Raw genomic sequence first — 26,476 nt, 5'->3', positions numbered from 1 at the left:
TTGCAGCGTCAACCTTTCATGCTCTCTACCAACGTCTTCTCATCATCTAGCTCTTCCTGCACTTTCCCTCACCACACTCCCACCTATCACACCAAATATCCCACTCGTCGTTGGTCGTCAACCAGGGAGCCCAACAGACAACTCCCTCCATCCCTTTATTCATTGAAGAACATTGAGATGCTGCCAGCTAGCTGTGCTGTTCTGTAGCTGTGTGAAGGCTGGTGTGTTGGTATGCATCCTAGCGTCACAGTGGTAAGAGACTGCAGCTTGTAGCCTCAGATAGCACTGTATGTGTCAGGGTGTTTTGGGGGGGGTTGGAGAATTAAGTAGCTGTGTGGTTGTGCTCCTGATGCTTGCTAAATATCCGTCCACCGTCATCATCAACTGTTCCCACCTCGTAAGTTGGTATTTTAGTATTACTCTGTGTTTTTGTGCTCTATTTGTTTTGCGGTGCTCCTTCTCTATTTTCCACTTCGCTCTTATGTACTGTATTGTAGTGGACTGGAGGTTTTTTGTGTGTATGATTTGGGGGTTGTTTGTCTTCCTTTATGCTTGCTGTTTGATTTAATGATCGGTGAATGATCGAGACTGCAAAGAGCAACCATGACATCCCAGAATCCTTCACATCCCACCTCTCACTGACCACCTTTTGCCCCCCCTTCCCCCAGCAGATTACCCATAAACCCCTGCCTGTCTGCCTGACTCCTCTCATCGCCATCAACACAGGAAGACCGAGCCAGGACCCTCATACTAACTGTCCTTTTTATTTATCTCTCTTTCTCTCCATCTTTCCCCTCTTTATCTCCCCTGTCTCTCTGTCTCCCCCCCTCTCTCTCTCTCTTCGGTCTCTCTAAAAGATTAAGGTGGTCAATGCGTTCCGTAGCTCCCTTTACCCGGGGCTAGAGAACCCAGAATCCAGAAACTCCATCCATAACTTCATGGCCCACCCTGAGTTTGTCCCCCTGTCTGAGGAGGAGGCGCAGATCCCTGAGAGAGAGGAGTCCAGCAGTGATGAGGTGGATATGGAGATCGAGCCCATCCCCAGCTCCTCGACTGGGGGGGGGAAAGCTCCAGACGTCAGCCACGAGACCACCTGCTGATCACCTCCTCTCTTCTCCTCCGCTCTGATCTATCCATCCACCCGTCGGCCAGCTGGCTCCCCCCCCTGCAGTTCCTCTCCTCCACCATGAGAAGGACCAGCGGTGCGCCCCTCAGATCCTTAGACTCATCCCACAGAGGGTGCACCCAGAGTGGGCAAGGGGTCCCGGTCCCAGCGCCTCCCCTCTCTTCACCTCTTCCCTCCACTTCCTGAACCCTACACCCACCTCTCACCTGACCACCCCCACCTTGCCATTCTCATCGGCTTGCACTGACTGTGTCGCGTGTGCCCTTTAAGTCTGTGCAGAAGAGTGACATGCAGAGCATCCAATCACATTGTGCCCCTAACTCATGGGTGGGAAGGACCATTTGGGGTCCACCAATCTGCTCCGTCGAAGGCCGTAGCCTGTCCTTCTGTCCATCTTTGGGGTTTTATATCATTTTTTTTTTTTTAACAGAGTAGCCTAGAACTGAAACGCAACATGTTTATCCTTCTGTACTAGCTTATATTCTGCATACACTAACTGGCACAGAACTTTAAGAATATACCCATGTGTACATTAATATTGTATGTACATACATGTAACTGCCAAAATAAAGAAGACACTTAAGTGAGGGATACAAAGTATATTGAAAGCGGGTGCTTCCACACAGATGTGGTTCCTGAGCTAATTAAGCCATTAACATCCTGTCATGTATACAAATACCCAGTTGCCCATTATTTTGGCTTCCATGGTTAGAAGAAGAGGCCTCAAAGGAGCATAAGGGGGTTTAAAGTGTGTGTACGTGTCTCAGTCCCTCGATCTCAACCCAACTGAACGCTTATGGGAGATTCTTGAGCTGCGCCTGAGACAGCATTTTCCACCACCATCAACGAAACACCAAATTCTGGAATTTCTCGTGGAGGAATGCTGTCACATCCCTCCAATAGAGTTCAAGACACTTGTAGAATCTATGCCAAGTCGCAATGTAAGCTGTTGTGGCAGCTCGTGGTGGCCCAACGCCCTATTTAAGACACTTTTGGTGTTTCCTTTATTTTGGCAGTTAACTGTATATATGCTTTATAGGCTCAAAGCTCCAAGCTGATTGGATGATCAGATGTACATGGCCCATGTGATTAACAGCTTTCAGCTACTAAGTTTCTCTTCTCTATTTGTCAATCTGTGTTTTAATTGTACAGCATGTATGCATTTGATCTGTTTTGAAGCAGGATGTACTAATGGGTTACTCAGTTCAATGCAGGAAACCATGTCTTCATTGATTCTGACACACTACAGCGTTTCAACGATATAGGTTCAATCATCTAAACATCTCTCACATCTCTCATGTCCATTTGACATGACTCCATTATGATTTATCCTGTTTTTGTTGAAGGACAGTGTAAAGAATGCGTAAAGATATTTTAACAGAAAAGTGAATTCTCTTAAAACAACATATTCAAAGTAAAGCTTGCAGCAGGCTAGAGCCAGAGGGCACCCCCTCTCCGTGGAGCAGGGTCATGGCAAGACGATGTGGAGGTATCTCCCTCATCCGATGACCTCATCCTTATCTCATCCAATCAGGGTTCTGGTTTTCCCCAGCCCCTTGAGAGTAAGTTGACAGCTCATGAAACTGCCAATAATGGAGTACGATTAAGAACGTCAGAGTGAAGTGAATGATAGTTCACCCCCATCGCTCGTATGCATGACGTATATTATCCGTGTTTCATCTGTGTTGAGTGGAATGGGAGTTTAGAGATGGGTTATGGGAAACATTATTTGGGGTGGGGTTTGGACGTACGTATTCCTGTGGACAGAAATGGGTCATTGTTTTTGCTTTAGTCTGTCACAACAACAAAAAATCCACCAAAAAAATGAAAAAGTCCACACAAGTTCATTCTCTGTACCTTAGCAAGACAAATCTAGTCCTCGTTTTACACTGTCGACGAAGGGGCGTTGGGCTTGTTCCTGTTAGCTCCGGTGTGAGTGTGTTGTGTGTTGTTATCGAGCATCACTGTGTTGGCTGCAGAGTGACACAGGGGACTATCGATCTCTCCCATCATGCCTCTGGGAGAGCCAACCGTGAGCGGCCCAGATATAAATCCAATATCTCCCCCTCCCTCCTCACCCGGGCACCGCTCCCTCCCACCCTCCCTCCTCCGGGCTGCTAGGATAGGGACACAGCACATCCCCACATGTCAACCAACCACAGATAATGGTGTAACAATAAGAGGAATACTCTTAACAAGAAGAAGAAGAAGAAAAATAGACTCAACCAGAGATGTGTATGAGAGCTCCTGTATTCAGTAGTGTATGTTGTCGTCAGAGGTGTCATGCCCGTAGGGGGCACAGGGGCACGTGCTCCCTCAGATTTGTCATGTTTAAAATGTCTTTTTTGCGGGCCTTTTTTTCTCTCTCTGTAATACTACTAGACACTTAGCAATTTTATATAACTAGCTACCAAGAAACCATTTCAGGCTATCAATACAGTTAGAGTAGCTAGCTTGTCGTCCTCTTAGCTGGCATGCCCGCTGGCAAGGTTGGTAGACTTCAGAAAAGCAAGCAATAACTAAATGTACTGAATAAGACTCACATTCCTTTCAATATTGTACCAGAGATGCAGAGAAGTATTGTTTGTTTGTTTGTTTTTTTAAGAACCACCAGTCAGAAGGATACAGACAGCTCAATTGGTATGATTAAATATTCAGAAAAATATACATTTTTTTACATAGAATTAAGTGTAATGATTATGGCTCTAGATTACAGGACAAAAAGCTGCTTCAGATGTTTGAAAAATGCTAAATTCTCCAATTTATGGTCGGTGGGCTTACCACCCCTCCGGACCACCCCCCTAGCCATCCTCACGTACTTTGTGCCCCCTAAGATTTTTTTGGGGTGCATGATTCCCCTGGTCATTGTTGTATATGGTAGAGAGAGTGTTAACTTGGGCTGACCCCCTTTTCCGCCTCCGGCCACCAACTCTGTGACAGAGATTGTGACGCCCTCGACAGGACGTGTGCTATCGATTACCAGTAATGTACTACTGCCATATTTTCAACCTTTATTTTCATATCTAGGTTGCTTACTTCGATAGAACCCTCTGGTGATGCGCCTTTTCTACTTACTCAGAGCCATATTTTCTAGGTTGTCGTTGTTGTTTTGTATCCCATCGTTGTTGAAGTTTCCTTTCTATTCCCCCTGACCAACAAACAAAAAAACCAGGACAAAATAATGTGTCACTGCCGATACAGTATATAAGTCATGGACCACTACGATGTTTACAGAACATGGTCAGCCTGATGCAGTAAGCCTGCTCGCGCTGCACTTCACTCCAGACCGGCTAGTCTCCTTCATTCCCTTGCTTTCGTGAGTCTTAGTACATAGTTATGGGGAAGCTTTCTTGCATGATTTTCATAGAAACTCAATGTTTTTTGTTCATTTTTTTACAATTCTTCTTCTGTATTTTTATATTAAGTACTTTTTTGGAAATATATAAATATGTATAGGCTGAAGAGTTTTGATGACAGTACAGACCATGAATAAGATCAATCGACAGTGTAACATGTTTTTGCCGTTCTATATACAGTATATTTATGCCACATTTGTAAACCATGCTTGGTCGTCTGATGCTGGGGCTAACTAAATTAAAATAAATTGTTTACTCACTGTAGGTCATGTGATTGGACATACTCTTTCAGCAATCTAGTCTTACCGCCCCTTTCCCTTTCACTATATACAGTCTTAAAGAGAGTATCTTAAATTCTGCTATTTCTTTCAATAGCTTAAAGGGATAGTCCGGGATTTTGGCAATGAGACCCTTTTATCTACAGTACTTGCCCAGAGTCCGATGAACTTGTGGACACTGTTTTTTATGTATCTGCGTCCAGTATGAAAGAAATTAGAGGTAGTTTCGGGGGATAATGCTAAATAAATTGTGCTAACACTAGTTAGCAACTTCCTTCAAACTGCACACCGATACATAAAAATGGTATCCACGAGTTCATCTGACTCTGGGGAAGTAAATAAAGGGCCTCATTGTCAAAATCCCGAACTTATCCCTTTAAATCAAATGTGGTCCAATGAAAGTGAGTGAAATCGAACATGGTAGTATACAGAACATTGAAGATTTGCTAAATTAATTGGGGGGGTATATATATATTTTTTTTTTTTTTAATCTCTATATAAATGTATTTGTTAATTTTTTTATGTTCTTTCAGACTAATATGACTGCGAGTTTAACTTATTTTGTGAGAGGATCGGTGCTCTCGGATGCCTGTGTAGTGACGTTAGTCGACTTGTCAAAGAGGGCATGGATTTCATCCAAATTCAGCATTACCCTTTTAATTCTAATGGCTTAGAACACTGTTTATGGGAAGAGAGTAGAGCTGTTAAACTGGTAGTGACATCACTTCCTCTTCCTGTTTTTGTCCATAAACAGAAAACTAGATGCCTTTGATTTGGTGTCCGTTCGACCATTAGACAGTCTCATTTTGGGGACACATTTTCAATTGGAATCCTTTCTTTTCTTCTGACTTACTCTATTTGGTATGTGTAAATATTGTCATAGGATGATGTTGAACTTAACTTATAACTCTTGGTAATGAACAGGGGGCAACCAGTCGGGGATCACCGAGCATAGCTTTAAGAATGTTCTGCCAAAGTCTTGCTTTGTACAATCGTTGCTTTTTTGTCCTTTATTTTTGCACAGATTGTTTTAAACGATTATTGTCAGGTGAATGTGTTTTCCTTGTTTTCCATCTTCCCAAAATAGCAAATGTTTTTGCATGTAAACGTGGACAGAGAATACAAAGAGCTTGAAGCGTCACTAAGATTGTCCCTCTTCTATTGCCATGGCCTTGGTTGTGCTGTTGTGATCTCTTACTGGTTTCCCTCCCATTCCATCCCACAGGTGAACATGTACTCCATCCTCTAGAAACACCCCAATGTTTTTGTATGTTGTTTTGTTCTTGTTTATTTGTACCTTGGCACAACTGTACAACAGAAGCAGACCAACAGGTCTGCATGTCTGAGGTGGAGGGAGAACTAAAGAACGGCTAGACTGACCTGATAAAGCCGATGTTTGGTTTCTCTGATGGATAAGCCCACCGTGGCTTCTGACCAATCTGTAAGATCTGTTCCTTCTCATTGCACAGGTTTCAATAATGACTCATGTATGACAAAATGAAATTGCTAAGGCATTGTGCAATACCTGTCAACTGTAATGGACTGCATTGCTTCTCTAAAGCTTCTCTTTCTTAGACAGCTTTTTATTTCTTTCGATTTGGGGGATTTCTTTGGGGAAGCTTCTCCGCAGTTGTAAATAATAAAACAAACAAAAAAAGGTTTGAAAACTGGAATATCACAGTTTAAAGTCATAACCCCTTATTTTACGTAGGACGATATTTACCCGAACCAGTTCTTGTGTTTTAATACATTTTCAATTGTATCTAATTGAGAAAAGACCGAAAAATAACTTTCTGTCATTGATATGATGCACAGTAATAGACACTGGTGTTATTTTTGTATAAACATAATACCATCTATGTGGCATGCATGACGTATAAACAATTTTGTGGTTTAAAGCAATATGTCCGACCTGGTTGATTGGTACTTTCGTGTTCTGTGTAGCTTAAACCACACTGTACTAAAAGAGGGTGTTTAATATGTGTTCAATGTTCTGCATGGTTAAGTATGGAATGAGACACCCCAAACGTTGACTTGCTTTCAAAACAAAACTTGCACGTACAAACTCGTACACATTTTGACTCCGTTTCTGTCCCCCGTGAAACATACACTGAGAGGATGCTGCCTTGAAGATATGGAATGGGTGGATGTGTGAGTGAATGGGACTTAAATTCAGTTGCACAAAGATCTGTTCAATGGAGGGTTTTATCTGCAGGTAGCAAGTCCCTGTTGGGTGCTTCATCACTAGTGTTGAATGATTCCTACTTGGTTATTAGCTAAGGTACTTCTTGACTGTATCCTGTGTCTGTTCATTCCCAGTGTGTCTCACAGCAGCCATGTAGTCGACCATCCTACTTTACCCCATCTCACCACAGAGGCCTGACGTGATAACCAACAAAAACGCCATACACACAACACTGCTGTTTATCATGCATAACGCAATAATAGTTTTGCAGTTGATATTCGTTTTATTTATCCATGAGAGGAGTCATTACTTTGAGGTTTTATTGGCATTTTAGAACATTCCTAAATCAGTATCCCCATGCTGAATCTATTTCACCACCAAATGAGAAGTCATTATGATACCACGCTGTTCATTGTTTATTCCATCATCCAGCCACAGCCACGGAGAATCACTCACTACCAAGGTAGGCATTTGCTCATCAACTCATTTCACACCTATCACATGAATCGATTTTCTCATTGCCCTCCCTCAACTCTCCAACTCTCCTCTCGCATTCCGTCTCCCTCCATCCAAGGACAGCGCTCATCTGTCAGTGCCAAACAGCAGTCAACCTCTCTTCTAGCTGCAGCATCTAGATGCCTGAGATTCTTCACTGGTTTATTCAACAGTTCTATCCATTATGGTAGTTTCTTTTTAGTTGACGATTTGTGGCTCGTACACAAATCGACCACCACAGTTTGTCTTTCTCCTTTTCAATATTTCGCTAGTTGTGTTTTCCTAGAAAGGCTGTTGCTCTGTCGGTGAGACCTGTGTGTTTGTCTCTGTGTGTCTTGGGGCCCCAGCTTTCCATGTTGATAGTCCTGCACCATCTGCCCAGACTCGCTTAGATTGCCAGGGCTCAGGTGTGTGTCTGTGTGTCTGTGTGTCTGTGTGTGTGTGCGTGCAGTCACCAAGGGCTATGGGGCAGAGCAGAGATGTTTGAGGCAATACGTCTCTTGTCTAGTTAAAAAAACATGGCCAACTTGCACCAGAGAAGAATTCGATCTCGGTAACAAATGAATGGTATTCCGCTTGAGCTGCTGGTCCAGAGGAGTAAGACATAAGAGAGAGAAGGAGAGCTTCTCCTCTGTTCTTCCTCTGAGTCGGTGTCGTTTACATCACCAGCTACTGTGACCATCACAGCTGTGCCTCGTCTTGAACACCGCTTTCAACTGGTGTCTCTCTTCATAGCTATGCTGTTGAAACCAGACAGTTCCATAGACCGAGAGATATTCTGAATATTTCTGTTCCCAAGGAGACCTGTCCGAGAAGGCGGCTGATTGGTTGATCTGAGCATGTTGGAGTGACCGCGTTCCATCACTCATTCTGGTTGGCTTGGTGTGAACATAATTGTTCAACCATTTCAAAGAGCACTGTCTTGTTTTGTTATCTTGAACTGTGTTAACACTGACAGCTTTTGAAATGTGTTTTGCTAATTTCTCTCGCACTTTGGATGAGCCGTTGTTTCATCACCCTGGCCTGTGCTGACGTTAATGCAATCATGACTAATTCTGACAGGCACTCGGCATGGATTGGCGTTAAAGTGAAATGCGTTTTGGCTTCATGGTCATGTTCCCACAGCGCTGAGATACTGAAACAGTCAGGCATGTTGTTTTTGATTGACGCAGGAGAAACAACCGCAGCATCAAAGATAAGGGAGGAATTCAATTGGCTGAAATTGTTCATTACATACGTTGCTGTGTGTGTGTGTGTGTGTGTGTGTGTGTGTGTGTGTGTGTGTGTGTGTGTGTGTGTGTGTGTGTGTGTGTGTGTGTGTGTGTGTGTGTGTGTGTGTGTGTGTGTGTGTGTGTGTGTGTGTGTGTGTGTGCGCATAATAATGAGTGTGTGAGGGTTTGTATTGAAACTCATTTTCTGTGGGTACAGTAACGGTCTGTAAATGTTCTTGGAGGCCCTTTTAAGCAGCACTTTTCCTCAGTGTGTGTCTCACCTGACAAACATACAGACACAACAACACACATTCGCTGTACTCTCCATATCCCCCTTTTGTAAATAAGATTCATTATCATTCTAAAATGTCACCCATGTTTGCTTCAAACTATGCAACAATATTCTACAATTATAATACTGTTGTTTAGTTATTTTCCCAGTTCTTCTCTTAAAGGCCCAGTGCAGTCAAACGTGATTTTCTTGTGTTTTATATATATTTCCACACTATGAGGTTGAAATAATAGGGGGGAGTGGGGTAAGTTGAGCCTATGTGGTAATTTGAGCAACCCTTGTGTTAAGGAAATCATACAAATAAAATAAATTGTATAATTTGACTAAATATTTAAGAAAGTCATTTCGTGGAGTCTGAAGGTAGAAACCATATGGAAAAAGTGGTAAGCCAGTTCGATTTTTTTTTTAAACAACAGATTTTAGCCAAATCAAATTAATTAATTGTGTCAGAGCAGCGTTTCCCAAACTAGGAGTCTTTTAAAAATGGGGTCGCGAGAGAAACTCTGACAATAATCAAAACATTAGGTCCGTAGCCTCCGGTAGCCGCTACAAGTGGTTGTAAAAAAAAGAGCCATTTCTGTTTTCTTCCTAATGTGTGTCTCTTTCTAACGGTTTAGAAAGACTATTTTGTTTCCCTCTACAATGCCCACAATGACTCAATAGAACAGAGTGGACAAGACCAGGCAATAAGTCAGGCTGTTAGAAAAAGAAAATCATCAACAATACATTATTTTCTACACAGAAGATCATACAAAATTATTGCCTGAGGATCTGAACTTCCCAATACCTTTCTGATGCATTTTAGTCACTTCAACCCATATTTCCAGCAGAATTAAATACTTTCAAAAATACTTTCAGACTGATTTGTAATAGACTGTCATAGCCAAATTACAAAGTTTACATTGTCAATTAATTACATTATTGTCTTTATATGGTGGGGTCGCGATTCATTTAAAATATTTAAAATGGGGTCGCGGGACAAAACAGTTTGGAAACCCTTTTGTGTAGAGGTTTCATGATGCTTGTATCTAAACCAAAGTAGATCATTTTAAGATGTTTTATACATCAGTATCTAAAAGCTACAATATGAGGTCCTAAATCAAGCATGAAAGTGCATCCTTGTAGCTGTGTGGGCTAATATAGTCCAAATGTGTTTGCCTTGGGGCAAGATGAGCAAATTGAAGTGTTTAAAAAGGCACAATGTTTTTCTGAGTTATTAAAGCCTTTGTTTAAAGATGCTTCAAAATGACTAAAAGACAAAAATGCGATTTGTGATTGTGTTGAGTTGTATTTGGGAAACAAAAGATAGGCATGGTTTTAGAAAGGTATGGATAATATTTAATTTAGTACAGATAATTGTATGAGTTTTAACTTATCCCATACCCTGGATAAATTGTGCTAAGAGACCACTTTTTTGGGACAAACTATGTTTTAAAAACTAATGTTTACAGTACATTAATTCTGACTATTTCCAGGAATACACAACATCCTGAAATACATGTAGATATCTTTGTTAGAAAGAATACTATTTCCTTGACAGAGTGATACTGAATATAAAAAATGGCTCAATTTACCCGACTCCCCTACTGTGAAATTGTGAAAATGATGATAATGACTGTTTAGGGTAAGAGCTGTTGAAAAGACCACCTGAAATCTTAGGCTGTTTTGGTGGGATGGAGTTTAGGCCTGCCTGGTGATATCACCAGTAAATGAGTTAATAGACAAATGACAGCTAGTTTTCAGTTTTCCCCTCCTCACTCAAACCACTCCCAGACATTCCTAGCAAAATTGCTCTTTGCTAAGAAGGTATTTGTACTTTTTTTTTTGACCATTTCAATTGAAAACAATCCCCGTAAGGTACTTAACTGTTACTCTGAAATGATTTGCTATTGAGATAAAAACACCTGCATTGGACCTTCTAACGCTCTCCTCCTTTCTCCCTCTCGCTCCTTTCTTTTTGTCTGTGTGCTTGTTTATGTCTCAATGGATGCAGTTGTTTCCCATATTTCAATTCTTTATACTAAAAGAAAAGCCGGTGTATTATGTATGTGTGTGCACGATGTGCACGCACCCTGAATTTTTCTTTACTCTTTTGTAATATATGATCATGTGGAATGCCTTGGTCTTTATGTCCTGTTGTTTTGAATTTAACAGAACAAAAAAAATGATAATCAAGCAATTGAGGTGAAAGTTATTATAAATATATATATATATAAACAAATCTATATACATAAAATAAAGCCATTGGAATTTGAAATACATTGGTTTCAGCGTGATCCTTTTTTGTCATGGTTCATTGTCTTGTGATTCAAGTCAGGCAATCTTGTGTTCAATCACTATTGAAGGTGTTTTTATTTTTTATTCTCTGATACAGTATCACATTTGATCCTTCCTCTCTAAACATTCAGGCCTTCTAGTTATGGAAAAAGTCCTTGCTGATTTTCCAAGAATAGAGATGTTGCTCGAAGAGTTGTAAGAAAGAGTAATTTATTTATCCTCTTAGTCCATTCTTTTCATGTTCATCAACTTCTTTTTTTTCTGGATCCTTCTCATTTTCGCAAATATACAGTATTTGTTTGTCTTTCATGAAGTCAAGGTCAGAAAGGGTTTTAATGACATCAAATAAATGATCAAACAGCACCACCGTGTGGGTAACATTGGTATTCCAACATTGGTATTCAATCAAGCCATCAATCAAATTCTCTGTACCAGATTTTGTAGCTGAAAGAGGACTGTTCAGATTCTAGCATTAAAACATTGAGGTTTTCCTAGTCTATGGCCTAAGAAATTATGTACATGGCCAAATGATTTACCAAATGAGAACAACAGCACAAGGTCTTATTCTGTGCTCAAGCGGGCAGCTTGTGTGTTTACAGGGTCACTAGGGCCTAGTTTTTCAAAATTAAAATTAATCCAGATCAAAATTATCCTGTGTTGGGTTCAATTCTGTTCCCCTTCAGATGTGGTCCATCCTTACTTTGGATGCAATTTCACTGAACAAAATCTCTAACATATCACAACAAATGATACAACCAATAACATTTTATATAATCCCACGACGTGCCGATGTCTTTCGAAACTGAAGGAGGAACACAATATGAGACCTGGATTGAGGCAACACACAATAATTTGATCTGGATTAAATGTTTTGAAAAACTGCACCCAGGTGGGTAGTACTGATAGCATGGCACCGGATTTGATTTGACGCAGTAGAGCCTGGATGTAGTAAGACATCACACCACTAGAGGGACTATACATTCTGAATCAATGGGGCTGCAGTAGGTCAGGGCTGTGCAAGAATACTGCATACTCCCTTATCAATGGAACCACAGTAGGTCAGGTCAGGGCTGAGCATGAATACTGCATACTTCCTTCCCTCCTAGAAGTAATCAATGTTCTGAAAAAATGGATTGGTTGAAGAAACGTTGAGACCCAATATTGTTGTTCAGCTAAACTCAGTTGGACAATTGAAGGAAAGACAGAACATTGCATAAATAAGATATATTTCAAATGGGTGAATCTTTCATTTAAATCAATTAAAAGTAGCTTTGTTACCTCAACCTGATTTGAAAACACAGGGTTGGCGTCTCACAACAATGGAATCGTGTTGGAACTTTTAATGCCAACATGGTGACCGTTGAGAAATTTAAAGCATTAACCCAGCTGAATTCTGTCTGCACATTTTAGTGGCCTTTTATTGTCCCCAGCACAAGGTACACCTGTGTAATGATCATGCTGTTTAATCAGCTTCTTGAAATGCCACACTTGTCAGGTGGATAGATTATCTTGGCAAAGGAGAAATGCTCACTAACAGGGATGTAAACAAATGTGTGCACAAACTTTGAGAGAAATAAGCTTTTTTTGCGTATTGAACATTTCTAGGATCTTTTATTTCAGCTCATGAAACACGAGACCAACACTTTACACTAGTGTTCAGTGTAGTTGGTTGCTGGTCAGAGGTCTTCAACAGTGAGAGAATCCAGCATTATAAACGCATACCGTAACTGTCCAAGCTCTTTTCTTTTTCCCTTTCTTTTCTCTCTCTCGCCCACAGACCTTTAACAGCGGGCTGCATTTCTCACCTAGGGAAACCTGGCCCGGAAGGTGTCAAGACGACTGCATTTCCAATGGCAACTCTCTTAGTGCCGTGGTAACGGGAGACTCCACTGTGGCAGGTTCATTAGGGGGAGGGTTGTGTTATGTCAGAGAGCTGAAGAACAGAACAGCTCTAAGGCCCAGGCATCTTAACTAGTGGTGAGGTGAGGTGGGTATGCTAACAGAGAAGTTCAACCTACTGCCCACTCAGTCTCTTCTCTGTTTCTTCATGCTTGTGCTACAGTTTGTTGACTGACACTCAAGTTGAATCTGAATGCTCCTCACAATACCCAAGGACCCAAAGCATCAAGATGTTGCTGAATAGCCTTTGTCTTGTACTTCACAAACACTGTAAATAAGATTTGATTTGGTATGCATTGGAATGACATGCACCCCTATTCAAAGCGCTCTCTTTTCATTTAATGCTCTTTCAAAATTGTCTTTGAGAGAAATTGTTGGACAATGCTTATAAATCCTCTCCTCCTCCTACCTGTCATTAAACCAGACAATGTAGACAATACCTCAACTGATGAAAGCTATCCAAACCCCAAATCCTGAACATCAGAGGAATTCAATTATGCTGATACAAATAATCTGATGAATTGCACGTTTTCCCCTCACATCCCTACCTCCTCTGGGGAAAAACACCAGTCAAAAGAGTATAGACACTAGACAAAAAGCTTTGAAAATCCATTTTGGGATTGGAGTTTATTCCTACATTGACTTGGCAATTTGAACATACTGTATATTAGAATATCAATGGCAGGGAATGATTTGTGTCTCTATTTGAGGAAGGGAAAAAAACGGAGTGACATTTTATCTTTAGCAGTGTGACGTGCGACTGTGTAGCCTAATTAACGAGGGGTGTGGGTGTATGTGTGAGGTCAGCTATGGTGTGTGTGCAGGCGTGTGTCAGGGAGAGGTATAAAAGGTTCATGTCACCCTCTCTGGGGGCTAATACAGTAAGAGTCTGAGGAATCAGGGAAGACTATAGCTGTATCAGGGAATATGTAAGTACACCTTGATACCTTCTCATTTCCCCACAGGTAAACTGGCTAGAGATCCAATTAGAATTGACCATTACTGGACTAGAGATTCTTGATTTCCGGGCGTGTGTACTAACTTTTTTTCAGGAATTGATCATACATTATGTTGTGAAGTGTGAATTGAGTAACTACGTAGTAATCACTTTGGTAAATCATTTTAAATGTGTCAAGTCTGTTATTACATTTCAGCATTATTTCACAGTATCTGCTATTACCATGTATGTCTACATGACATCATTTTATTCAAAAAGAGGTTTTCCAAACGGTGTGTACTCCAAGGGCTATGCAAACAAACTCTGTATTACTCCTGTTGGTAATTACTAAAAGTCAACGTCTTTTTTTTTGTGTTTCTGAGAGTTTGATTGATGATGAACAGATTAACACCTAAACGATGGATATAACATTAGAACACCGAAAATGTTGCTCGTTCTCAAAGGAATATGCAAATAGAGGCGGAGATACAGTAGGATGCAGATACAAAATAAATTTGGGCCATTGCTTGCGAACTTTAGAAAAAGTTTAAGTTTACACCATTTTCTCCGTCTCAAAATGTGCTACAGCTATTACAATTGTTGACGTAGCTGCAAGTGATCAAATATATTCGTTAGCTATTCCCAACAGAGCTCTGTGCTAACTTGCACAGCTGGCTGGGATTATATCCGGTTCAAATCTCATATCAGACAAATAAAATGGTTGGCATAGTTGGACCTGATCCAACATTTGTTCACCAAAGCGCCCTTAACAGAAGTCCAACGGCACGTTGTGATAATCCGAACAATGAGATTATGCGTGCTTGACTGACTTCTCCAACAGCGCTCTGGTATAGAGTGCCTAGCTCTTTGAAATTGTTGCAGATTGTGGCATGGGCTCAAAACTCATATGTATTTTTTTTTTTCTTTGAAATGTATAATGACATTTATTGTGTTAGTGTATTGAGAAGAGAAATGCCGCCAAAACCTTGTAAATGAAGATTACAAATACATTTAATGAGGAGCTTCTTGCTGGAGTCCCTATTTTTCAGACCAACACAGGCTACTGGCAACGCTACCTAAATGACCATCTCTAGTATAGGCTATATTACATAGATGTTTAGTCCTACAATGACGTATACAACATGTTATATCCATTATTATAATCACCCACTTAGCCACATATACGTTATTTTAATCGAGCGTCGAGGACCAGAAGTGAACAGTGTTTTCCTTAAAAAAAAAAAAAATGGCTGATGTGAGGGGGGGGCTCGAACCCATGGTCGATGATGTACAATAAATGTAAATGTTGTATAGACCTTTATGGGTTTTTTTTTCATTAAACCACATGGATTGTGGGCGAAACAGATTCGCTAAAACATGTGATTTTGTCATATGTGAAAACATGCCTTTTAGAATTTTGTCTCATGTTAGTAGTAGCCTAGAGTAGCGCGGGGGATTTACACCTAAATATCTATTCCCGTAGCCAATACTACACCGCCTTTGTTATACACGAGCAGGAAGTCCTCAGGACTTAACTTCAACACAAGTTCTTCAAATCAGGAGTAGAGCCTGGGAATAAACAGGCCAGGTATAATACACAAATATAGATTTGATTCATAATAGGACTAATAGAATACTTAGACTGGAACAATCATCTTCAGCGCTTAGCGCTCTGCACAGAATCATCTGGCCAAGGAATCAGAGTTATACCGTCATCAATATCATCATCGTCATTCAATAATCAAGGTATCACATTTAAGTTCTGCTGAACTCTGGCCAACATACAAAACCTGCATACCAACAACCCAGGAGGGCACATCAAGGGAGAAAGAGAGCGGCACCAATGGAGAAGGGCATTCTTGCCATTGAACATTAAACTCCTCCATTTGAGCTACACCGTGGTCACTGCTCCCGTGACATGCCAGTCTTTACAATGTTAGGTGAGCCCCTGAAACAAAAGAAAATCACAGTTTTTATACCAACAGCCCCTGTAGGTCTAAGCCTTTTATCCAAGAAGCTGACATATGTAATTGTTTGAAGATGGTCATAAAATGGATCATTTTGCCATTTGTTTTTAATTAGGACAAAAATGATGAAATGTTGAATTTGGCCTTTACTGCTGTAGCCCATAGAAACACATTGAATAACACATTTGTACATGGCAAAACAGTCAGAAAATAAATCCTTAGGAATAAGATTTTAAAGTGTCTGTCCTATATCTGAGAGATATGAAAAATTGTTTTAGACCCATGTTGGGTAACTTTATTTGTGCCACTTTTGACCCCCTATGCACTTTGTGCCATTTAATGGGTTACCTTCAGTTGACTCCCCTGAATACCTTTTAATATTGGTGACTTATTAGTTTGTAGCTCAAACGATTCAGATTTTATAGACGATTGTGACAATTTTATTGTCCGAATCCTTTCATGTGCAGATAACATTGCGCCTGACATGGGGATTGTGAAAGCAATCTTTATATTGGCAAAAATTGAGCTGCAGCCATTCCATCAAACGGTAAGGCTCTAGCATAAAGACATATGGAGAGCTATTCAATATCCAAAATGATGTTACTGTTTGACTCACGGGCCACAGGCGCATCTATCGTCTTACTTTTTTTATTATTAGATTGAGGTGCACCCGTGACTGACAGAGGCAAGAGGCTGTGTTCAAGAACCACAACAAACTTCAATCCCTTCCACCTTAATCTTGGAATGTGTCCTCATATTCGACACAAAGTCAAATAAGCACTCTACTCAAAATCTTATAAAATAAGGGTAATAATACAAAAACACACCATGTAAATAAAGGTTTGGTCAAAAAATAACACGCAAAAGGCACACTCAAGAGATACTTAAGGGATAGTAAATATCAAACCACCATGCAAAAAGACCGAGCGAAAAGGTATGCAATCTCGTCAACTTCTTGTTTCTTCATATTTTCTCCAGCTTCTCATCACCAGTCAGTTGACTTGGGAACCATAACCATATGCAGTACCAGTCAAAAGTTTCATCACTGTCACCTTAGAGAGCCTTTTTATTTCTCTATTTGGTTAGGTCGGGGTGTGATTTGGGTGGGCATTCTAGTTTTCCTATTTCTTTGTGTGGCCTGGTATGGTTCCCAATCAGAGGCAGCTGTCTATCGTTGTCTCTGATTGGGGATCATACTTAGGCAGCCTTTTTTTCCCCGTTAGTTTGTGGGATCTTGATTTTGTATATGTGCTGTGTAGCCTGCAGAACTTTACGGTCTTTTGTATTTTGTTGGTTTTTCGGTGTTCTTTTTAAATAAAGTAAGATGTTCCCCTACCACGCTGCACCTTGGTCTAATTCATCCAACGAACGTAACAGAAGATCCCACCACAAACAGACCAAGCAGCGTGGCCAGGAGGAGCAGACATCCTGGACATGGGATATATCTTGAATGGTAAAGGATCCTGGACGTGGGAGGAGGTCATGGCCAGAAGGGATCGCCTTCCATGGGAGCAGACGGAGGTGGCGAGGGAAGAACAACGACAACACCGGGGTTCGCGTCCACAAAGACAGCCCAAAGGACAGTCCCCCAAAAAAATGTGTGTGTGAGGGGGGGGGTCGGTCGGTTGACCGAGGTGTGAAACAGAGACAACCTGGGGGGGGGGTAGAGAGGTGGTCGGTCGACCCAGAGAGAGTGCCAGAGCCCGTCTGTGATTTAGTAGAACAGTGCGAGGAGCGATACCGGAGAATGGAGTTGGCGAGGAGTATGCGGCAACGTAGGCATTTGGAGGAGCGTGTCACCAGTCCGGTGCTATCTGGGCCAGTCCCACGCATCAGGCCTCGAGTGCGCCTCCCCAGTCCGGTACGTCCTCGACCTGAAGTACGTGTCACCAGTCCGGTACATCCTGACCCTGCTCCCCGCACTCGCCCTGATGTACACCTCCACAGCCGAGTACGTCCTGTGCTGCCTCCCTGAACTCACCCTGAGGTGCGTGTCACCAGCCCGGTGCCACCTGTACTGGTCCCACGCATCGCGCCTCCTCAGTCCAGTACGTCCTGTGCTACCTCACTCGCGGTAAGTAAGATGTTCGCCTACAGCGCTGCACCTTGGTCTAATTCATCCAACGAACGTAACAGACACACCTACTCATTCAAGTGTTTTCATTAGTTTGACTTTTCTACGTTGTAGAATAATAGTGAAGACTTCAAAACTATGAAATAACACATAGAATCATGTAGTAACCAAAAAAAACAAATCAAAATATATTGTATATTTGAGATTCTTCAAAGTTGCCACCCTTTGCCTTGATGACAGCTTTGCACAATCTTGGCATTCTCTCAACCAGCTTCACCTGGAATGCTTTTCCAACAGTCTTGAAGGAGTTCCCACATACTGTATGCTGAGCACTTGTCGGCTGCTTTTCCTTCACTCAGCGGTCCAACTCATCCTCATCTCAATTGGGTTGAGGTCAGGTCATTGTGGAGGCCAGGCCATCTGATGCAGCACTCCATCACTCTCCTTCTTGGTCGTATAGCCCTTACATGGCCTGGAAGTGTTTTGGGTCATTGTCCTGTTGAAAAACAAATGATAGTTCCACTAAGTGCAAACCAGATGGGATGGCATATCGCTGCAGAATGCTGTGGTAGCCATGTTGGTTAAGTGTGCCTTGACTTCCAAATAAATCACAGACAGTGTCACCAGAAAAGCACCATCACATCTCCTCCTCCATACTTTACGGTGGGGAACCACACATGCAGAGATAATCCGTTAACCTGCTCCTCATCTCACAAAGACACGGTGGTTGGAACCAAAAATCTCATATTTTGGCTCATCAGACCAAAGGACAGATTTCCACCGGTCTAATGTCCACTGCTCGTGTTTCTTGGCCCAGGCAAGCCTCTTCTTACTGGTGTCCTTTAGTAGTGGTTTCTTTGCAGCAAATTGACCATGAATGCCTGATTCATGCAGTCTCCTCTGAACAGTTGATGTTGAGATGTGTCTGTTACTTGAACTCTGTGTAGCATTTATTATGGCTGCAATTTCTGAAGCTGGTAACTAATGAACCTATCCTTTTCTGTGGCGGTCCCCATAAGAGCCAGTTTCATCATAGCACTTGATGGTTTTTGTGACTGCACTTGAAGAAACTTAAAGGTCTTGAAATGTTCCAGATTGACCGACCTTCATGTCTTAAAGTAATGATGGGCTGTCATTTCTCTTTGCTTATTTGAGCTGTTCTTGTCAATAATATGGACTTGGTCTTTTACCAAATAGGGATTTCTTCTGTATCCCAACCCTACCTGGTCACATAACTGATGGGCTCAAATGCATTATGAGGGATATAAATTCCACAAATTAAATTTTAACAAGGCACATCTGTTAATTGAAATTTATTCCAGGTGACTATCTCATGAAGCTGGTTGAGAGAAGGTCAAGAGTGCGCAAAGCTGTCGTGAAGGCAAAGGGTGGCTACTTTGAAGAACATCAAATATAAAACCTAACACTTTTTTGGTTACTACATGATTCCATATGTTATTTCATAGCTTTGAAATCTTCACTAATATTCTACAATGTAGAAAATAGTAAAAATAAAGAAAAACCTTTGCATGAGTAGGTGTGTCCAAACTTTTGACTGGTACTGTCGCTCGCCAGATTCTATAATGCGTCATACCCTACTCTCTTGCACACACTGGCACAGTTATCTTCATATATAATTTGTTTCATCTTCATAATTATATTTCAAAAAATACTTGGTGCATAGGATCAGTTGCCAAATGTTAACAATAGTAGGCCTACCTACTGGAGCTCCTCGTCAGCCGCTTGAAGCCAAGTTATGCTTGCTCTGGAAATGTGATCTGGAGGCTCCGTACTTGGGGTTCGTGCTTCGTACTTAATCGCCATGTGCCTCCCACATTTTGTAACAATGCGGTGCGGTCCGTATAGCTCAGTATCGACATGACTGGTTGATGGTAGATGAGGGCGGGAGGTTCAGTATAAACACAAACTCACTTCCTTGGCAACTCCCTTCGCAACAGATATGCGAAACACAAGAAGTAAGAATGCTCTGACGGATACCGCATCTCAGTAAATGCTACACGGCCACTGCAGATGATGTCAGATTGACCATGTAGCGGCTCTTACACGATCATTGGTTACACTGATGACATGGGCCATTTCTCGGCCTGCACCCCACAGCCGAACCGAACAAAGAGCCCAGTCCCTCTATGCTCAAACCGTGTTTTGTCACTGAGGCAGCCATAATCTCCGTAACAGAGAAGCACTCTTCTCAGCAACATCCCCTCCAACTTCCCTCATGGCAGTGACACCTCCAACCTGACACCTCCAACCTACTTACCCAGCCGCCAGGCCACAAGCCACACACACTGTGATGGAATTATGGACACAACCGTGCCAAGTACCGCTCCTTAGCGCATCTCAATCCCACTCACCCAAATACCATAGCGCACACCAGGCTTCAGAGGCTCCCTAAAACCAAGGCCACACACAAAATCATAATGCACCAATACCAGTAGCGACCCGTCATCAAGGGCAGGTGGATCAGAGCACCTGTTTTGAGCCAAACCTGTTTAGCTAAAAAATATATATCTTTTTAGTGCCTGTTTTGCACGTTATTTTGGAATTAATCCATTTGCAAATAATGTTTAAAAAAAATATTTAAAAAAATAATTGAGTTAATAAAGCTGCATACAAACATGGTCTATTTTTTGCTTTCTTATATGAGGAATCTCCAAAATGCAGGTGTTCCAGCCTAGCTCAGTGCTTTCTGTGGTGGTGGGGAGTTCTATAGTTGCGCTGTGATTGGCTCAGAGTTCCGTCACTCATGGGGATACTATGTCACCACAAAATCTACGGATAGAGCTCGAAAATGCCCATCCAAGAAGGCTCAAAGTCATTGGCCACAGATAAAATGATGTAGAATCACATATCTACAGTAGCTTTGATTGGACATCATACTTTCAAAATCAAATCTTAGCTAGAAAGCTAGCATTCATCATCATGAATCAAGGCAATCTACTGGCAAACCCTTTTAATTTCTAGTCATATGAAGAGAAATAATAGATCAAATGTATCGGTGCTCATCGGCCATTGGACACAAACAATACACAACAAGTTGGAAATCATAAATTCACAAAGAGTGGTTTGGAAGGAATCATTGGCTAACTACAAGCATTGTAAAGCAATCACTAGCCTGCTATTCAATGGAGTGGGTGTGTGGTCCAAGTCTGGTGTTAAGGGTCTCTTCTCCAAGCTTAAAAGGATCAACATTCAACATTGGCCATGCTGTCAATCCAGAATGACTTCTGCCGTGCTCAAAACAACTGCAAATCTCAGACTTCAGTGAGTTCAAGACAACTGGAAACTGGGGAAAAAACAACCTTCCACTGGGAAAATACTTTTTGAATGGTCATCCAACTCTGAATTGCAAGTCGGGAACTCGGACCTCTTTCTAGAGCTCCGACCTGAAGTTCACTGACGTCATCATGATTCAACCCTGTTTTTTTTTCAGGGTTCCCAGTTGTCTTGAAAGCACCATAAATCCAGAGAATGACAGACTTTGATGACAAAGTTTGATGACAAAATTTGCCCACGAAGGACCGCCACCACACCTTCCTGTTCAAGTGAGCATAGCAAAACAATGGGAGTCCAAAAGTGTAGTGTATGCTGCTGCATAAATCATGTAATATACCAGGAAGTGAATGAGGCTGAATTTAACTGTTTCGGTGCCAGACAAGGCTCTGCTGAAAGCCAGGTGTAGCAGTGGTAAGGTGTTGGGTCTGCTGTTGGGAGAGTTTTATGTAAACCCTAACAGTTTGTTGGCACGGTTTGTCACCATTATAGTGCAATTCATGTATTGTTTAGTGTTATGATGTGTCGTGTAGTGGCTTTGCTGGTGTGCATCAAAAAAGAAAAAAAAATGCCCCACAAAGTTTTACATGCTAAAATCGCCACTGACCAATACAATAGTTTATATAAAGTTAACTAATAGGCAACCCAAAAAAATATATTCAAATACAGGTCTCTGAAAAAAAAGTAATATTTTGAATATATTTAAGTTATTTGAATGAGAAAACGGTATTGTTTTATAGCTCATCTCGTGCTTTTGTTCACATTTTGACGGAAGCTGAGAGAGAATTTTGCCATTTTAAAGCTACGTTTTGGTTCTTCTACACATTTTTCCATGGGGTTGAGAAAGTTGTAATCCTGTAATTTTACACATTTTGCTAGCATATGCCATCTGGGGGCACCCTGAACCATTTTTTGGGGTGGGGGTGGTGGAGGGCCCCCTTGAGGTGGGGCCCCCGTTTGGTAATGCAGCCCTGACTACAGCCAAGGTAGGTTGAAAATCATGTTACTTTGTATTCTGAGTAACCTGTCTCTAAAGATGGCATAGTGTGTTTGAAACAAGAACACTTGCCCTCAGATGAACAAAGACGTTCAAAGTGGTTCTTGTTAATCATCCAAATTACTGTTTGCAAATTTTGCAAATGGCTTTAAATTATACTGTTCAGTATGTTCAGGTATCATAAAATTAATAGCAGCTTTCCAGATATGTTTTAAAATGTCATGTTCACAAGTACAGTGAAGTACAGTGAAATGCTTTAATTGCTCCAAACCTAACAATGAAGCAATCAATATCCATTTAGCACTAAATTTAACATAAGGTATAAATACATATATATAAGAACTGAAAACTGCTGTTCACAAATGCTCTCCATCCAACCTCACTGAGCTCGAGCTGTTTTGCAAGGAGGAATGGGAAAAATGTCAGTCTCTCGATGTGCAAAACTGATAGAGACATACCCCAAGCGACTTACAGCTGTAATCGCAGCAAAAGGTGGCGCTACAAAGTATTAACTTAAGGGGGCTGAATAATTTTGCACGCCCAATTTTTCCGTTTTTGATTTGTTAAAAAAGTTAGAAATATCCAATAAATGTCGTTCCACTTCATGATTGTGTCCCACTTGTTGTTGATTCTTCACAAAAAAATACAGTTTTATATCTTTATGTTTGAAGCCTGAAATGTGGCAAAAGGTCGCAAAGTTCAAGGGGGCCGAATACTTTCGCAAGGCACTGTATTTTCAGGTCTCCCCAGAGATGTTAGATCAGGTTCAAGTCCAGGCTTGGCTGGGCCACTCGAGGACATTCAGAGACTTGTCCCGAAGCCACTCCTGCGTTGTCTTGGATGTGTGCTTAGGGTCATTGTCCTGTTGGAAGGTGAACCTTTGCCCCAGTCTGAGGTCCTGAGCACTCTGGAGCTGGTTTTCATCACAGAGCTCTCTGTACTTTGCTCCGTTCATCTTTCCCTTGATCCTGACTAGTCTCCCAGTCAATGCCACTGAATAATATCGCCACTGCATGATGCTGCCACCACCATGCTTTAGGGATGATACCATGTTTCCTCCAAACGTGACACTTGGCATTCAGGCCAAAGAGTTCTATCTTGGTTTCATCAGACCAGAGGTGGCTTTTGACAAACTTCAAGCTGGCTGTCATATGCCTTTTACTGAGGACTGGCTTCCATCTGGCCACTCTACTGTACAGGCCCGATTGTTCAGTTTGGCTGGGCGGCCAGCTCTAGGAAGAGACTTGGTGGTTCCAACCTTCTTCCATTGAAGAATGATGGAGGCCACTGTGTTCTTGGAGACCTTCAATGTTGCAGAAATGTGTTGGTACCCTTCCCCAGATCTGTGCCTTGACACAATCCTGTCTCGGGGGCTCTACAGACAATGCCTTCGACTTCATGGCTTGGTTTTTCCTCTGACACGCACTGTAAACTGTGAGACCTTATATAGACAGGTGTGTGCCTTTCCAGATCATGCCCAATCAATTGAATTTACCACAGGTGGACTCCAAGTTGCAGAAACATCTCAAGGACGATCAATGGAAAATGGCTGCACCTGAGCTCAATTTCAAGTCTCATAACAAAGGGCCTGAATACATATGTAAATGAGGTATTTCTGTCTTTTCTGAAAACCTGTTTTCGCTTTGTCATTATGGGGTATTGTGAGTAGATTGAAGAGGGGGAAAAAAGCATTCCACAAATATGTAGTCACCTCAAAACTAAGCTATTTGTTCCACCGAATCAATCATTACATTCCACAAAGCATACTTCAAACTATAATTATCCCATGTCTATACTAAAATATATGACCTTCAAATGATTTAATTTAACGCTTAAAATATTCCAATGCTCCGTTCTCTGCCGACTGTCATCAAACATAAAGTGGGGGATTTACCGAAACTAAAACACAGGTTCTTTAAATGTGGAGCATGGGAATTATGTGATTCACAATAGAAAGTTTAGACTGGAACATCTTCAGCGCCTTCCACTCTGTAAAGAATCTTCTGATCAGTTAAATCATCATCATCACCACCCATTATTAAATAATCAAGCTATCACATTTAAGTTGTTTAACTCCGGCCAACATACAAAACATACCAATAACCCAGGAGGGCACGCCAGGGGAGAAGAAGAGTGGCACCAACGGAGATGGGCACCATAGAACATCACTAATGATTTAAAATCCATTTTCGCCACATCATGGGCACCTCTCCCATCCTCCTATGACATGCCAGCCTTTACCGTTGTTAGGGTATACTCTGAAACAAAAGTTAAGCACAGATTTTAGAATCACACCCTTAAATAGAACGAGGTACACATTTGACTGACAGAGGCAGAAGGCTGTATTCAAGAAGAACAAACTTCGACCTGTTACACTAGTCAAGGATGCAGAATTTGTTACAGGAAATAATCACTGTCACTGCTCAGGTTAGCATGGGGATACATGTGCCAGGTTATGTAATGGGAACAGCTAACATGTAGCGTTTGATCACGTGCAACTACATCAACGATTTTAATTGGCTGACGCGCATCTTGAGACGCAGAAAACGTTTTTCTAATGTTCGCAAGTATGGCCCCAATGAGTTGAGGAATTACATTAAGTTTTTGTGAACGTTTGATCTCTGCAGACGATGCTGGTATCCCAAAAGCATGTGCAGGCCGTTGCTGTCATGGTTCTTGTCGTCTTCACAGTCGGTCACTGTCAGGAGAATGAAAGGTAAGTCTCTGGTTCCTCTTAAGGTTAATTTCTTTATTGTTTTTTATATATACTTTTAAACATGCTGAAAGTTCCTGAAGTCTATTTTTCACACCTTGTGTTTGTTGCGAACAAACTACACACTACAGCTCTCTCCTCCTTGTCTCTCCTCCTTAATCATCTTTCTATCACATTATTTTCCAGAAGATATTACTGTACTCCTCTCCCTCCCTGCTCAATAATACATAATATCTCTGCCCACCTCACCCCTCCTCTTTCCTCCACTCCTCCCCTCCCCTCCGCTCCAGCAGGCGAGCGGTAACGGAGCACCAGCTGATGCATGACCGTGGCAGGACCATCCAGAGCCTGAAGAGACTCATCTGGTTGTCCAGTGCCATGGAGGGGCTCCACACCGCCCAGACCCGCTCCTCCTCCCTGCTGCCCCCCACCGCACTCAACCCCATCCCGCGCTACACCCCGGGCCTCTCCCCTGCCCTCAAACCACACTCTGCTGGCTCACAATCTGGGGAGGCCAGCAACAACCACAAGGGGTCACTGGAGAGACTTATGAAAAACTTCTTCAGCTCCAACCTCATGGACCTCTCTGAGGGGGAACCATAGACCCCACAACTCCCGAACCATCTCTATTTCGCATTCTGTGTCGCTGCTTTGATTGTCAATGAGTGTGTTAGCCTACTAAAAGTCTGCAGATGAAAGTAAAACAGATCATGACTTTTATTCATGGGTATCTGCTTTGAGCCTGCTATTTTTGGCATGTTTTTCACCCATCAGATCTCTCAGCCTGGTCTCATAGACTAGACGTAACATAGTACATGTAAATCCGGGACACTAAATAAACTAAGTGCGAGTTTGAATGTCATCAAGGACAACGAGTATTTGTGCTAATTAGCAACTTTCAACTACTTACTATTTTTTAGCTACTTCCCCTAACCCTTTTAGCTGATCGTTCCCCTAACCGTAACCCTTTTAGCTAACCCTAACCCTAACTATACCCTTAACCCTTTGATCTAACTCCTCAACTAAACTCTAACCCCTAACCTCAACCCCTATTCTAGCTAACTTTAGCCAGCTAACTAACATTAGATACCTGGTTAGAATTCCTAACATATCATACATTTTGAAAAATATTACATATTGTATGTTTTTCAAATTCATAACATATTGTACATTTTGTAAATTCGTAACACATATGAATTTGAATTTGTAACAAATCATGTGAAATGGGTGATGGACATCCACAAATGAATACATATGATATGAAAGGTAGCATATCATACTAAATGGAGTGACTCGGATTTACATGCAGAATAACACTAAATGCTCTGAGACCAGGTTGGATCTCTGTGAAGATGTACTGTAAATGTCAACTAGTGCT

At 41.7% G+C, this 26,476-nt stretch overlaps 2 protein-coding genes across 11 annotated transcripts in view; both read left to right on the top strand.

The window, feature by feature from the left end:
• The window catches only part of LOC124003028 (plasma membrane calcium-transporting ATPase 1-like), a 159,566-nt gene extending 148,362 nt beyond the window's left edge, over positions 1–11,204 (top strand). For 7 of the 9 annotated variants that reach the window (XM_046310986.1, XM_046310990.1, XM_046310983.1 and 4 more), the window contains one exon: positions 858–11,204. In XM_046310986.1, the coding sequence (XP_046166942.1) occupies positions 858–1,100 (243 nt within the window). In that variant the 3' untranslated portion in view covers positions 1,101–11,204. The remainder of the gene's footprint in view (positions 1–857) is intronic. The other 2 variants (XM_046310989.1, XM_046310987.1) reach the window with 1 other exon arrangement.
• Positions 11,205–13,908: 2,704 nt separating this feature from the next.
• Positions 13,909–26,476, top strand: LOC124003802 (parathyroid hormone 4-like). 2 transcript variants are annotated; one of them, XM_046312376.1, is made up of 3 exons: positions 13,909–14,048; positions 25,013–25,101; positions 25,392–26,476. In XM_046312376.1, exons 2-3 carry the CDS (start codon positions 25,016–25,018, stop codon positions 25,699–25,701), a joined length of 396 nt encoding a protein of 131 aa, XP_046168332.1. In that variant the 5' UTR covers positions 13,909–14,048; positions 25,013–25,015; the 3' UTR covers positions 25,702–26,476. The 2 variants fall into 2 exon arrangements, with proteins under 2 accessions (XP_046168332.1, XP_046168331.1); XM_046312375.1 differs by having other exon boundaries at positions 13,914–14,048; positions 25,389–26,476.

Source organism: Oncorhynchus gorbuscha, linkage group LG18 (assembly GCF_021184085.1).
Source record: "Oncorhynchus gorbuscha isolate QuinsamMale2020 ecotype Even-year linkage group LG18, OgorEven_v1.0, whole genome shotgun sequence".
NCBI lineage: Eukaryota > Metazoa > Chordata > Actinopteri > Salmoniformes > Salmonidae > Oncorhynchus > Oncorhynchus gorbuscha.
This window is presented reverse-complemented; position numbering and strand designations above follow the sequence as displayed.